The sequence below is a fragment of the Sordaria macrospora genome, chromosome 1 (genome assembly GCF_033870435.1).
Source record: "Sordaria macrospora chromosome 1, complete sequence".
NCBI lineage: Eukaryota > Fungi > Ascomycota > Sordariomycetes > Sordariales > Sordariaceae > Sordaria > Sordaria macrospora.
Window position 1 is genome coordinate 5,889,809 of NC_089371.1, and position 13,388 is coordinate 5,903,196.

The 13,388-nt window shown below is 52.5% G+C and overlaps 3 protein-coding genes across 3 annotated transcripts; all 3 read left to right on the forward strand.

Moving 5' to 3' along the window:
- Positions 1-2,206: 2,206 nt before the first annotated feature.
- Positions 2,207-5,192, forward strand: SMAC4_01453 (uncharacterized protein). The gene is made up of 6 exons (XM_003352571.2): positions 2,207-2,801; positions 2,882-2,989; positions 3,069-3,209; positions 3,261-3,527; positions 3,581-4,100; positions 4,150-5,192. The coding sequence occupies exons 1-6, from the start codon at positions 2,665-2,667 to the stop codon at positions 4,216-4,218; spliced, it is 1,242 nt and encodes a 413-aa protein (XP_003352619.2). The 5' UTR covers positions 2,207-2,664; the 3' UTR covers positions 4,219-5,192.
- Positions 5,193-9,625: 4,433 nt separating this feature from the next.
- Positions 9,626-11,748, forward strand: SMAC4_12780 (uncharacterized protein). Its single transcript, XM_024655236.2, has 3 exons — positions 9,626-10,280; positions 10,340-10,584; positions 10,762-11,748. The coding sequence occupies exons 1-3, from the start codon at positions 10,080-10,082 to the stop codon at positions 11,075-11,077; spliced, it is 762 nt and encodes a 253-aa protein (XP_024511143.1). The 5' UTR covers positions 9,626-10,079; the 3' UTR covers positions 11,078-11,748.
- Positions 11,749-11,779: 31 nt separating this feature from the next.
- On the forward strand, positions 11,780-12,628 carry SMAC4_01452 (uncharacterized protein). Its single transcript, XM_066089591.1, has 3 exons — positions 11,780-11,973; positions 12,071-12,184; positions 12,389-12,628. Exons 1-2 carry the CDS (start codon positions 11,834-11,836, stop codon positions 12,165-12,167), a joined length of 237 nt encoding a protein of 78 aa, XP_065945776.1. The 5' UTR covers positions 11,780-11,833; the 3' UTR covers positions 12,168-12,184; positions 12,389-12,628.
- Positions 12,629-13,388: the final 760 nt, after the last annotated feature.

Consider the following 13,388-nt stretch of genomic DNA (forward strand, 5'->3'; position numbering starts at 1 on the left):
TTCGTCCTGTCCCTTCATCCAGTTGGAAAAACACGCAAGCAGACTGCTCAGCTTCCAGTGCTCTTAAAGAGTAAGTTCAACCACTTGACCATGTCCTGCTTCCAACCCGGCTTCATTTCCCCTTCTTCCCGTGCCCGCAAGCTCCGTGTGTCGTGGCAAGCGATGTCGTGTCCGTCGGCGTGGTGCCCGGCGAAGCTCGGCTATTATGTGACTGTTCCCAAGCTCTCTGGCAAAGAGCTATAGGGCATCCACCGGATTGGCCCATCCAACAAACGACTTCGATTACACGCGACTCCAAGACAAGAGCACTCCTTGAGAGGTCCGATGGTTCCCGAACTGCACATCCCTCTACGTGCTCCGACGTCATCCCGAGCTCCGATCTCCCAGACTTCGCTACACTACCCACACGGCACGCTGCGACGCTGCTTCGATATAATACTACGTCCCAAACCGAGAGAAGGAACACAGTGAATGGAATAGGATGCTCTGATAATGGAAAAGGGAGGAAAGAAAGAACATGATACATGGAGATCGGTGGGCCACGTCGAGGACCTCGCAGACCAAGAAGTTTTTCTTTGTGCTCTTATGATGAACGGGCCTCTGGATAGTCCGGCGATGGATTTTTGGTGGCCCTCTTTCACATCATTTGCTACAATGGTCCTCTCGATGGCCTTGTTCGTGGGCAGTGAAGATTCCCATCCCGGATACCAACATCTACACTCCAGTCGGCGAGAACTTTTCACCTCCCAAGTTTCATACGATCTCTTCTCGGCATCCACATTCCATGCTTGGGCCGCAACGGGGCGCCTGTGATTTGGCGAGTGAGACGGTGCGCAGACAGGCTTTCAAAGAGATGGATTAAGAATGGGACTTGAAGCTATCTACATCAACAAGGCTCCACGGCAAGCAGAGGGGCAAGTGGTCGATCTGGACACCGCGATTCCGCACCCTTCGATACCAGATTCTGTCGTTTTTCGTGGCCACGACGAGATTGGCTCAACCGTCGCTTTAAGCTGGTTCAATGGCTGATCCACCAGTGGCCGGTCTGGCTAGACCGTCGGACCTGCTGAGAGAGCGTGTGCAAAGGGATTACTTTGCAGGAGTTGAGCAAGCATTGAACTTGGGATGACAAAGTTGCTAACGGATGCCGCCTTCATCTTGCACGAACCGCCGGGACCGGCCTCTTCATGCTATCTCGTACGTTTACTAATGCTCCAGCTTCCGCAGGTCTCCGCTGTCCTTTCTCTCTCGTCCGGATATCCTGACGGATACAGGTAACTACCACCTTATCTTCCCAGTTTGTCGTCTTTTCGCGGCCAACTCGTTCGTCTTCGTGCGTTCTTGTTAGGCGTAACGGTATTCTAAGTAGCGCTTGATCTCATTGCAGCTCAGCATATTGCTTGTTGAGCTCACTGCCTCCGACACCGGTGAGTGTCTGCCTCCTTCCCTCCTCTGTTTGCACTGCCTTTTCATCCCATACAGTGAGCACTTGACCACGTTAGGTGTTTCGCGTTCTGGGCCTTTGCATATTGGCAGAAGCCTATTGCGTCACAGACGACCCTATTGTGTGTCTCTGCCTTGGAAAGATCAGGCAGCACATCCTGGGTGCTGGATAGCCGTCTCCTCGAGAGTCGCTCTGGCCCAGATCTTCTCCCTCTCACGACACTCGTTGCAACACTCGTCACCACGCCCATCGCAACGCTCGTCAAAGCTAACAAGATGAGGCGCTTTCAGAGACGCGTTACGCACTTGCGGCACATTCCGCTTACACCCAAACCTCGCAGTAACACGGTCGCCGATATACGCAAGTCATTGTAAGTGTTGATCTTCTTGTTTACCTCCAGCCCTTGCTATCCCAGCTTCCCTGCCATCTTCCCAACTGCTTGCGCGTGCTGCGGCCTGCGGGCGCGCTTGCGCAGCCTGCAAGAGGGTTTTGTCTGGACTCGGCCGAGTGAATGAGTAGTGCCCACATCTTTGGCAAAATATCGGGACCGCTGAGCATTACTCGAAAATTTCTCCACTCTGGCAAACTTCCATCCTTGTCCTGGGGCTTCATTTGCAGTTCCTGCCTTTGAGTTCTACGTACCCTACCCTACCTACTACTACCGCCTTCCACCTGCCCTGACCTCTGCCTCACCTTCCACTCTTCCACCTCAGCAACCCTTGCCTTGCGCAGTCAACTTGCTGTCGACGTGGTAAGGCCTCACTTTGCACCCTTTCACTACTTGTTTCACACTCGAGAAGAATAACCTCACGGTTTTTGGCCTTGGATCTTCCTCGCATCGCGTTCTTTCCGGGTACGTTTGTTCATCATCAGGACAGCACCCCAGGAGTTCGGACAAGACGAATCCAGTCATTGCCCAGCCGTCTGCACTTCTTGCCATCTCACTCCAAGCTTTGCGCTTATATCTGCCTTCCTACCTTGCCCATACCCACTTTCCCCCGGCTTTCCTTCATTGTTCCCGTGGCAACAATCCCCTCTCTTATCTTTCCACGTCGGACCCTTCTGCCAGCAGTCACCCGCGTATCTCATCTTCCCCGCTTCGCCTTATACCTCATACTTCCTTTCGGTCTTCTGTCGCATCAGCCTTACCACAACGTCACATGTCGCCGAGATCTCATTCTCGTGTCGTTTCTTGAACTAGACTAACAGCGCAAAGGACCATGTCCGACTTCACTGCTCCCGGAGCCCCCGGCACCAACAACGCCGCTCCTCCGATGAACGGCAACTCCGAGGCCAACTTCCAGGCCCCCACCGCCCTTGTTCAGCCCGGCACCAACGAGGCCAGCAAGACCCTGTGGTAAGTCACATGCTGTTGAGCTCACCTTTCACCTTACGTTCACTGCGGCCTTTTTGAATCGGATCTGACTTTGATTCCAGGATGGGCGAGATGGAAGGTTGGATGGACGAGAACTTCATCAAGAACGTTTTCACCACTGTCCTCGGCGAGAACGTTCAGGTCAAGGTCATTCGCGATCGCAACTCTGGGTGAGTACCTCTGCTATCCTTACTTGATTGTCATCCCGCGTCATATCGCTAGTGTATACTGACTTTACTTGACCTACAGTAACGCCGGTTACTGCTTCATCGAGTTTGCCAGCGCCGAGGCCGCTCAGAAGGCCCTTAACCTCAACGGCACTCCCGTCCCCAACAGCAACCGCGCCTTCAAGCTTAACTGGGCTTCTGGTGGTGGCTTGATTGACCGTCGGTGCGTACATTTCCCCCTCCGTCCTTCAGCATGTCACTAATGGTAATGTAGCGATGACCGTGGCCCCGAGTATAGCATCTTCGTCGGCGATCTGGGTCCCGAGGTCAATGAGTTTGTCCTCGTCTCTCTCTTCCAGTCTCGCTTCCCGTCCTGCAAGTCTGCTAAGATCATGACCGATGCCATGACCGGTCAATCCCGCGGCTACGGATTTGTTCGCTTTTCAGACGAAGGAGATCAGCAGAGGGCGCTCGTCGAGATGCAAGGCGTTTATTGTGGCAACCGTCCGATGAGAATCAGCACCGCGACTCCCAAGACTAGGTTAGTTTTTTGCCCGTATAGGCTTTGAATATGGTCCTAACACTTCTTAGCAGAACTCACCAGTACGGCGCTCATGCTCCTCACGCCGCCAACGCAATGATGGCGCCCGTTCCCGCCCATGCGGCCAACATGCAGTGGGGAGTTCCGCCCCAGCCCTACTATTCCGGCTTCAACCCCATGCAGCCGATGAACCAGTTTACCGACCCTAACAACACGACTGTTTTCGTCGGCGGCCTCTCCGGCTACGTCACCGAGGACGAGCTCCGCTCTTTCTTCCAAGGATTCGGCGAAATCACCTACGTCAAGATCCCTCCCGGCAAGGGATGCGGTTTCGTTCAGTTTGTCCACCGCCACGCTGCGGAAATGGCAATCAATCAGATGCAGGGTTACCCGATCGGTAACTCGCGTGTCCGCCTTTCCTGGGGTCGCTCCCAGAACAACTCCGGCGTCGGTACCCCCTATCGCCCCGCCCCTCCCCCCCCTCACTACATGGGCCCTCCTCCCCCGCCCGGCCCTGCTGGTCCTTACGGCGCTCCCCACTTCGGCGGCAACGGTGGACCGCCCCCTGCTTTGGTAGGCGACCCTCAGTACAATCAGGCACTCTCCTCGACTCCTGTTACAGCTCCTCCCCCGACTTTTTCTGCGGCACCTTCTCCGGCTGTCTTCATGCCTCCGGCTCCGGCCGGCCTAACTGCTCCCGAGCCTTTCCCGGTTTACGGAGCTGACCTGGCCCCGCCCCCTCCAGCCGAGCCTTTCCCTTACCACAGCACCCGTCGTGCGGGCCCCCGGATCCCCTCCGCGACTCAGGAGGCAGCCAATGGACGCCCCCAACAGCGTGGTAGCACAGTTGCTAGCCGCGGCAGAGTTGCCAGTCGTACTGGCACCGGCCGCATCACCAGCGGTCGGGTGTGCAAGCTCACCACTACCGGACCCAGTGGTCCAAGTGGCCGAGGTGGCAGAGGTGGCCGAGGTGGCCGCTTCTTCCGCCGCGGCGGAGTGAAATAGGACAAGGATCCTTCATTCAACCTCTTGCAGCAACTCACCCCAAACGACGACATACCAACACTTCTCTTCAACTCAACTTTTTCTCCTTCTATTCAACAAGCTGTTCTTATTTGAACATCAATTTCGGCCTCCGCTAACAAAACCAATTTTTTTAGTAATGACGCTCTGCCTATGCTTATGGTTGATCATCGCTCGGCGTTGGGGTGTGGCGTATCGGCAATCAAAACGTCCCCAGGTAACCGGTTGGCTTAAGCTTTTCCGATCATTCGTCCGATAACCACGACAAGGTGGCCACTTTTTGCTCGAGTTGTTTGTCGTTTGGGGTTTGCTTGGGGCGTCGTACGGGTCTTTCTGGTCTACTCTACGAAATGGCTTGCTGCGCGGAGTTTTTCAAAATGATCATGGGTTTTACGACGGAAAGAGGATGTGGTCTAGTCTCAGAATTCTTGCTTGTCAGTGCGTCTTTAGATTGGTTTTACGGCGAGCATTGTTGCTTTCGTTCATTTCAGCTGGACGATCGAGCGATGGGAAGATTTTCCGCAACCCAGATACTAAGATATCTTGACAGATTCCTCACGAGTTAGCTTAGGTTGGCTTTCACAGTTTGCTGTGCGTGTGGCGGATCATTTACGGGTTAGCATCGCTAAATCACTTCACTTACTCACTACCCTTCGTTTCGTCTATGCTTTGTGCTGCTTGATGTTTTGTCCTTTGCTATTCCCGGTGTTTTGCTATGATCTCCGAGCTTTGCTGTGCCTTTGATCTTGAATGTCGTTCATGTTTCTGATGGTATGCTTGATACATTGTGCGTCGCTCCCCTTATGCTTGATGTTGACACTCGCAACCCATGCTTTCAAGGCCCAACCCTGTCTTATACACGACTATGGCTGACCATCTATAGGACCGACTCTTATTGCACATGTCACATCTTCCATACCCCAGAAACCCACCATCAGCCATCCGCTGTAATCTTTCTCCCACCACGATGAGATGATTTAGCGTTCCGTCAGATTGTTACTCAACGTGTCTCTTGTAATCATGGTTGAGCTGGCCCATTCCATCGCTATCTGCCACAGACCGTACAATCCTTATGCTTCTCTTACGTATTTCGAGACGTGGAATGAGAAACTTGCTGACACAGAACACTAGGGGCGGCCACTTTGGAGCTTACAAACTACTCGGCGACCTCATTTCACACCGTTCGACATTTCAAGGAGTTGCTCTGAAACTGTCTTCCACGCTTTAAGTTCCCAAGGACGAGGACACAATTGATAAGATATATTGCTAAAGAACCGTTGTTTCCGACGATTTCCTGCTACATCTTCTTCCGCTCTTGTTTAGCACATAATGACTTGACAAGAACATATCACTCTTACGTGCTCGTGTCACGTCACTTAGGTTTGGCCTCACTTCTGACCCGTTCCATATCGAACCTGGAATGCGCCTGCCTTCATTCACTGTACGGCAGTTTGGCCAGGCCTCAACAAAGCAACATCACTGCCGTGCATCACATCGCCAGTAACCTCCAGATCGAGCAGGTGTTGGAATAGAAGTTGATCAGCCCGTTCCTCTGCGACTGCCTCCGCCATCCCACCCACTCCGAAAGTCCCCGTCCAAACCCATGACCACCCCCGTGCTCCTACCTCCCGTCGGCCTGCCTAAGGGTGGCTGGAGCCCTTGGGCACCAGACAGAGATTGCGCTTATCCGGTCCTTACGATTCTCAAGGTGAATCTTTCGGTTTGGATCGGCAGGATCTGACTTTCGAGTGGAAGGGAAGGAGGTGGAATCGCTTCAGTCTCATCTCCCATATCTTGGCGGAAGGTCCTGCACACTAATACACCAAAGATAAAAAGGCAGCCACAGACCACGGCGGGGTCGTCTGAAACTTGCCCACTGCATGAGCCTGAACTGGCTGCTGGCAGGAACTTTTGAGTCCTGGCAATGGAAGACAGGATAAACGGTCATAGGGTTGGCCATCAAGGTTCTTTGGCTTGGGTGTGTCGAATGCAATTTCCTGAGCGACATAGAATGGGGGGGTGAGGGGCAGTCACGGTGGAGCATTATCTGCGTGGTGGTCTAGAAGGTCAGGCTCAGGTTGATCGTGAGTGTGCATCTGGCGCCTGCCATCAGGATCCGTCAAGTTTGTGTATCCACGAAGGTCTAGACCAGCTGGCAAGTGACCACAATGCCCCTCCTTTAGATGATAAGAGTCACGGCCCCTCGCAATTCCAACGGGATTGCATAATGAAGGCACGACTGAAGATTTAGTGGGGACGGGAGCGAGACCGGGTTTTTTTTTCTGGGAGGGGGAAGGGGGTTCAACGAAAATAACGAGTGGAGGGACACTGGAGGGTGTTGGTTGAGCTTCCCTCACGTTTCTTCCTTAGGGCTAGCCCGGCGTTTCGGGACCGACGGGCACCAGGCTGCCATTAGGAAGGAGCGCGGGGATTGAAAAAAAAAACAGAGGGAGAAAACGGAGAAATCAAGGCCGTGCCAGTGAGGGAGAGGGGATCTTGCCGGGCGAGTGATGCCAGCTGTCTGCTAGGTCATCTGAAAGTCATGGAATATGACTTAGTCTCATGTTGACACTCCTTCGACACTCGATGGTCAATCCTCAAAGGTAGGTGCTGTAAAAGAAGATTATTGTGATTATGGTAGGCCGTTACAATGAATTCAAGGATGCGCTAAAATGTGTTTTGGGTAATAGCGAGTGGTGTTCTTAACAAACACAAACCAAAATAAAGCGAGAAAAAAAGGAAAAAAGAGAAGAACGATAAATCACAACCCGGCCGAGCCCGGAGTTGAACCGGAACCTGGGTGGATGGCGGCTAATCAATCGCCCACTCGGGACTTACCAAATCGAGTAAACAATCCCAACCCGTGTGCTATCCATTACACCACAGGACAAACGAGCTGCTACCATCGTTCTTTGATTGATGAGAGGCGGTCTGAATATCCGTCATCACATATCCCATTTCAACCATCAGCCTTCTCCTGCAAACAACCATCCAACGGCAATGCCATTTTGGTTGGATAATAATATGGACATACGTCATGAACATTATCTTGATTTTCTGCCGTTTCCCTTATGAGAGTTTCTACTTTTCCTTGCTGCCTCCTGTCACATGTTGATGGACTGGGGTAGCGCACTGTTCACGATTGTCGGTATACTTTGTTGTCAAGTTGTGAGGCCTTTTATGTATCCAGGACTTTTCATATCCCAGCCATTTTGCTACAACGATGTTGGGTTTCTTTCTGCCAGTTGCAACAAGCAAAACGTGACCCCAAGCGGTAAGGAAGTTATCACACCTGTTCTCTTCCTTCGACAGCGAGATATATGGTTCTGTTGATACAAGTGCCATGTTGGTGCTGTCTTAAATCAACCTTATGAACTCTTTCTATCGCTTCTCCAGATACCTACCAAGTGGTTACTTGTTCATATTTGCGTCAAAGGAAATGTTCCAGTCATGATACCAGTTGGGAAAAAATAACTTCGACCACATTCACGATGTTCCATACATGCTGCGTTACGCGGATCAGGTTCACTGGTAATGGATTCAGATGCTTTCATCTTATGGTGGCTACTGCTGAAAGTTCTTGTTGTGAACGGACAACTCGCTTGGTCGCTTGTTTGCGATCCTAATGATCAGCCTTGTGGTTGTCCCTTGAGAGCACCTTAACCCGCGATATATCTGCGATTTGTACCTACAGGTACTCTCAACCATCTTCTTCCAGGAAGAATAAAAGTCATGCATTGTGCTATCTCCTTTGGTCTGGCCCATGTACCTCTCTTGACAAATTTCCATTGCCTCAACGACATCTTCCATTGTTTATTCGGGTCCAACCCGTCTTTGGATAATCTTCCTTGATACCACGGCTGACTTCCCGCTCCTGCTGCTACCCCTGAAAACAGTTGCTCAAAGAAGCAAAACGTCAACATGCTACCCTTTTCAGACGGACAAAAGCTATCAAACCTCACACAAAGCTTGCCTTTCAGTTACTCAACATCAGGGACTATAAGCACCGCATGCATTCTATATGACAAACACTGCAGTGGCATGGCCACCTGACCCATCACCAGCTTCCACAGCACCTGCAGATATGTATGTGAACTGCAGGGGGAAAAGTATCGCTCGTAAGCAGTGCCAAAATGTACACAGTGCTGTAGCCAGCCGTTCTAATTGGTCTTATCAGCAGGGGTCGCTGGTGACGTCGGGTCCAGCTATAGGTTGTCGTTGGTTCGAGATGGGGCCAACCACGGGTTCCCGGAGAAGAAAGATTCTTGTCAGGGACCTAGTGGCTCAAGAAAGGTACAACTTGAACCAAACTGGATGGTTTCCTACACTAGGGACACTGGGCGTTCAAAGTCTATGTCGTACATGGGAGATGTTCTTTAGAACCAATTCGGACGGAAGAGAGCCCAAACCTCTGACCAAGACATTTATCCCTACCGGCATCCGTGGATTGCGGTCGTCTGTCAGAAAGCGGAGCCACAAGATGTGCAGTTGTATTTACATCCGAGGGTAGCATTCTCGATCGGGAATCATCTCGTAACAAGGATCGTAGTGTGGGTAGCATTTCGCCAAGCAATCCCAACCCCAAATGTGGCTTTGCCCCTACCACTTTTTTTCAGTCGATTTGGATACCCTTAGTGTCGGCAATATCTGGGGCCAACAGGGGCTTCAACCAATCTACTAACGAGTTGACGCAGGTGACAACCGATCGCAGGCTTGCCAACGTGCATCAGTTGATTCATTGGAAACGACCCAATAACAACATTGGTGGGATTTGTTAGGCTTTGCTACTTTTGACCTTAGTGCCCCCCTAAGGGTATCCAAATCGACTGAGAATTAGCGGTATTCCCGATCCAGACAGGCTTCAGCCCGTTTATGTACAGGCGTGCTGCTTGCTGCAGCCTCTCTGCACATGCAGGGTTCACGACCTGGTTTGGGTCTCGCAGGAATTCTTTGGGTGGCTGGGCTGTACTGTAGAGGGTTTTTCCTCGTTCGTTGTTGCGCTGTTCCGACTTCCGAGTCGTCGGTTTGCCGGCCACCGCTGGGCCCTGTCGGTTCCGCTAGTGCTGAGAATTGTGGTCAAGTCGCGGCACCCATGCTGGCTGACGTCGCGAGCTGAGACTCGCTGAGGATTGTTGATGGCTGGATGTATTTATGGTGATTGCTTCCTCCTCTTCCATGTTCCACCGCCTCTTTCTGTCCTTTTCTTCCTTTCCTCCCTTTGTTGATGTTTGGACGACATAAACGACGAAGACGGCAACTCGATACCTGGAACATTGCTAGAGGTTAGCTCATGCCTGGGGAGCAACGGCTGCGAGGGAAACGGACTTGGGAAGACAGAAGAGGGACCCAGACGTGGTTGGTCTCTTGGAGCTGACGTTTTGAAGGACTGATTGGGCAAGACCGGAAACATCGCCTTTTCAACACAGAGCTCTAACTCCTTGGACAGTCTACCATCGGGACTTGTCCACCAGTGGAGGGAGGAAGGCGCCAGCAACAGCGACGGGGCGTGTGCTAGACGGGACGGCATGGATGGATGTCGAACGGGGTCCTCGAAGCCTTTCGAGGTATGATTCTGGGCCGGGGCTTGTCTTCAAGCTGTCGCAAATCTTGTCCCGGTTCTTGGCCCTGATGTACGAGGCGGGAGTTATTGCTGTAATGGGCTGGTGGTATCATCGATGGAAAGGGAATCCCAACGCGAGGGTGGACTTGATCTTCCCGTGCTTTTTTCCGGTACGTCTCTCTGCTCGATCAGACAAAGACGTAGGCTCTTGCTGACATTGGAGGACTAGTTGGGCGTCGCTGTTCTTGTGAACGCGTACGAGATCGTCTCTTTCTCGTGCTTGAACCGGCGACGACCGATCAATGTCATTGCCGTGTGCTTCGACATCCTGATTTGCGCTGGCAGCACATTTTGCTTCCTCATTCTAGGGCTTATCGATAACGCTCCAGTCAAAGACCGGCTCAGAACAAATTCCACGCGAGAACGATGGAGGAGCGACCAGAGTAAAGGAATGATCTTTATGATTGTCTTTTGGTGAGTGGGCGTCTCGATCCATTGTATACTGGAATTCTGAAGTGTCTTCCATGCTTGCATGGGGAATAACCGCACCGATGGCGGCTCTGTTCCAGCTTTGTGTTGTCGCAGGACCTCTGACGACCTTCCATTTTTTGACATCAGCACCATGGCTGACTTCCAGACGTCTCAACGCAGCTTTCTTCATGCGCTCTTCATAATCATGGCTTCGGTTGGGTATGTATACTCCGGCGTGTTGAAGAACAGGGCGCGAAGACAGAGGCGGATAATACGAAACAGGCCGCAGATGGTTCGGTTTGCGGAGGAACGGCGGAGGCAACTGGAGGTAGAGAAAGCCCAGGCCGGGGCTCCGGTTGAGGATGTCGGGCAGGCTGAAGAACGAATACCCGAACGAAGCTCAAGAGGGACGGAGTCATCTGAATTAACGGAGCTGGAAGGCAACGAGCGAAAGACGAGGGAACGGCTAGGTAGAGGAACTGGGGCCATGTCCTAGCCGGGGCGTTACGGCACCTACTTGTGGTACCGTTGCCAACCTCTCTAAAGGGGGTCTATGGCTGGCCGTCTCTTCCTTAGAGGTACGTACCGTAACCGCCTTTCCTTACGGCGCGTTTGCTATCAGATATCGTTGGGTCGTTCATAGACCGTACGTGCCTTCCTCGTCTGCCTACAACCACTGTGAGGCTCGTCCGTTTCACGTTGTACCTTGGGACTTTGCAAAACAAAAATAAAAAACCTGCCCTACTTCACCGCACAATCTACTCGACCTTCCCACAAAATTCTTCACCCCCTTCACTTCCCAAATCTGGGCCACCAAGAATCTTCTCGCGCACTCAAACTGCTTTCCACAAAGCTTAACACCATCATCTACGTCAACGTTCCCACGACTTCGACTTGTCAAGATGACTACCAGCTATTGGCTGTACCTGGAGTATTTGCCCGTGCCCCCCACATCTACCCAAGCCCAGGCAGCGTCGCACTCCAGGGCTCAGAGGGAGCTAAGGAACCGTTTAGTAGCGGCGCTCAACCCGGATGAGAGGCGGCGACTACTTGAATTCGAAGACGCGCAGTACACGGCTCAGAGACGCCAGCTTCTCGAAGCATTCGAGGAGGTGTCTTGGCTGGGTGAACGCCAGAATTTCGAGCAAGGTTTGTTCGCTGCCCAGCCAGAGCTGCTTGACATCAAGGACCCATTGCAATGGGAGTTTTTGGGAGATGAGCAGCCCAGTTCTGCTCTTCCCATCATGAAAACATGGAAGAGAGTTTTCCGTGGCGCCCTCACGGCTGCCGCCTTCCTTTCCCCTCTCGTCCTACTCATCAACAAGGCACGTTGTGCCGCAAGGGGTTGAGTCCCTCCTCAAGGACCCCTCTTCCCTGTCAAAGTATTGTGAGGTAAGCGTGATCACCCATTTGATCACCAGGTACTCGGCACCTAGGCAGTTGAGTACCTTACCTCTAGGAGTGCTAACACATTTACCGACTTATCTAGACATCTCGTTCGCTCCCGCTGCCCATGCGGCGTTGTCTTTGAGCATCAACAACCCTTCTGCCTTTCGCGCATCGACACCTCAGTTAACCATTGCTGATGGAACTTTTGTTTGAGGTATGAGCTCTAACAACTTCACTGACGCGTGTCTTTTCCTACTTCACTGGTTGTCTGCGTGCTTGCAATCGCCCTTCACCATCAGCTTAGGCGGCTTGGGCCTAGCAAGCCGAGCCACAAACCCCAAGTGGACACTCGAGCTTCCCTGACTCTACGATCGTGGCAACGAAGCGAGGTGCATTTGACTGACCTGCCCTTTACTAGTAATGTGGCCCGGGCCAGTAGGACCAAGAAATGTCCGCCGAGGACCAGAAGAGGCAGAAGAAGAAGTCCACCACCCGTGGCACCACCACCAGGCGCTTGCCCTTCAAGGCTAAGAGGAAGGTCAAGTTTGCTTGGCCCAAGAGGAAGAAGGCCCCTGTCATCCTTGTCGACGACGACAGTCTGGCCACGTCAGGTAAAATTCCGCTCCCAATCCCCCGTTACTCTCTTGCCGATGTATCTGGCCGCTGACCATTTGTGAAACACAGTGGTCAAATCTCTGGTTTCTTCGATACCGCCTGGCCGATGGCGGGACATAACAACCTCCGTCTCGTCATCGGCCAAAGGAAAACAAGCATCACCACTGCCTCCACCCCATCCAGGCACACGCCACCATTGGAGACGCTACCCCGAGCACTCCCTCTATACCCTGTTCCACTACAGTGGTTGCGTGCTCCTTGGTGACGTACCAACATGTTTTCCGCGGCCAAGAAGCTTTCCGCGAAGGTCAAGGATCGAAGTCATCTTCCGCCGGTTTATTGGACCCAATGGCTTCAACATCAAATTGGGGGTTTGATCGGTTAGTACCTGTCCATTCTCCTCGCTATTCCTGTTTGAGACATGAATTAATTGTTGCCCTAGTTCGTCAACGATTAAGAAAGTTGGCGACAGCAAGAAGCGCATGAATCAAGACGGCGAGACCGCCGAGGAGAAGGCCGAGCGCAAGAAGCAAAAGAAGGAGAGGTCGCAGCAACCGCGAGGCGGCCACTACCACTTGCGACTTCATTCGAGAAAGCAGTCAAACTGTATCGTCCTTTACCAAGCGAAGGCGGAGCCACCATCCAGCTCCAGGGTTGTGGCGCTCTTGGAGAGTGCAGCGCCCAAGAAAGGTGAAAGCCGACGCATTGCCTCCAGTAGAGTCCGCACCCAATCCAAATGAGACGGAAGAGCAGAGGATGCGCCGCCTACGGAAGGAGAAGAAGGAGAAAAAGGAAAAGAAGGA

Excerpts from the sequence above, each read along its gene's own strand:
- SMAC4_01453 (XM_003352571.2), top strand. The coding sequence starts at position 2,665 with ATGTCCGACTTCACTGCTCCCGGAGCCCCCGGCACCAACAACGCCGCT. Across the intron at positions 2,802-2,881 it reads GAGGCCAGCAAGACCCTGTG|GATGGGCGAGATGGAAGGTT; the intron begins GTAAGTCACATG and ends CTTTGATTCCAG. Across the intron at positions 3,210-3,260 it reads GGTGGCTTGATTGACCGTCG|CGATGACCGTGGCCCCGAGT; the intron begins GTGCGTACATTT and ends ATGGTAATGTAG.
- SMAC4_12780 (XM_024655236.2), top strand. The coding sequence starts at position 10,080 with ATGGATGTCGAACGGGGTCCTCGAAGCCTTTCGAGGTATGATTCTGGG. Across the intron at positions 10,281-10,339 it reads TCTTCCCGTGCTTTTTTCCG|TTGGGCGTCGCTGTTCTTGT; the intron begins GTACGTCTCTCT and ends TTGGAGGACTAG. Across the intron at positions 10,585-10,761 it reads ATCTTTATGATTGTCTTTTG|CTTTCTTCATGCGCTCTTCA; the intron begins GTGAGTGGGCGT and ends GTCTCAACGCAG.
- SMAC4_01452 (XM_066089591.1), top strand. The coding sequence starts at position 11,834 with ATGGAAGAGAGTTTTCCGTGGCGCCCTCACGGCTGCCGCCTTCCTTTC. Across the intron at positions 11,974-12,070 it reads CCCTGTCAAAGTATTGTGAG|ACATCTCGTTCGCTCCCGCT; the intron begins GTAAGCGTGATC and ends CGACTTATCTAG.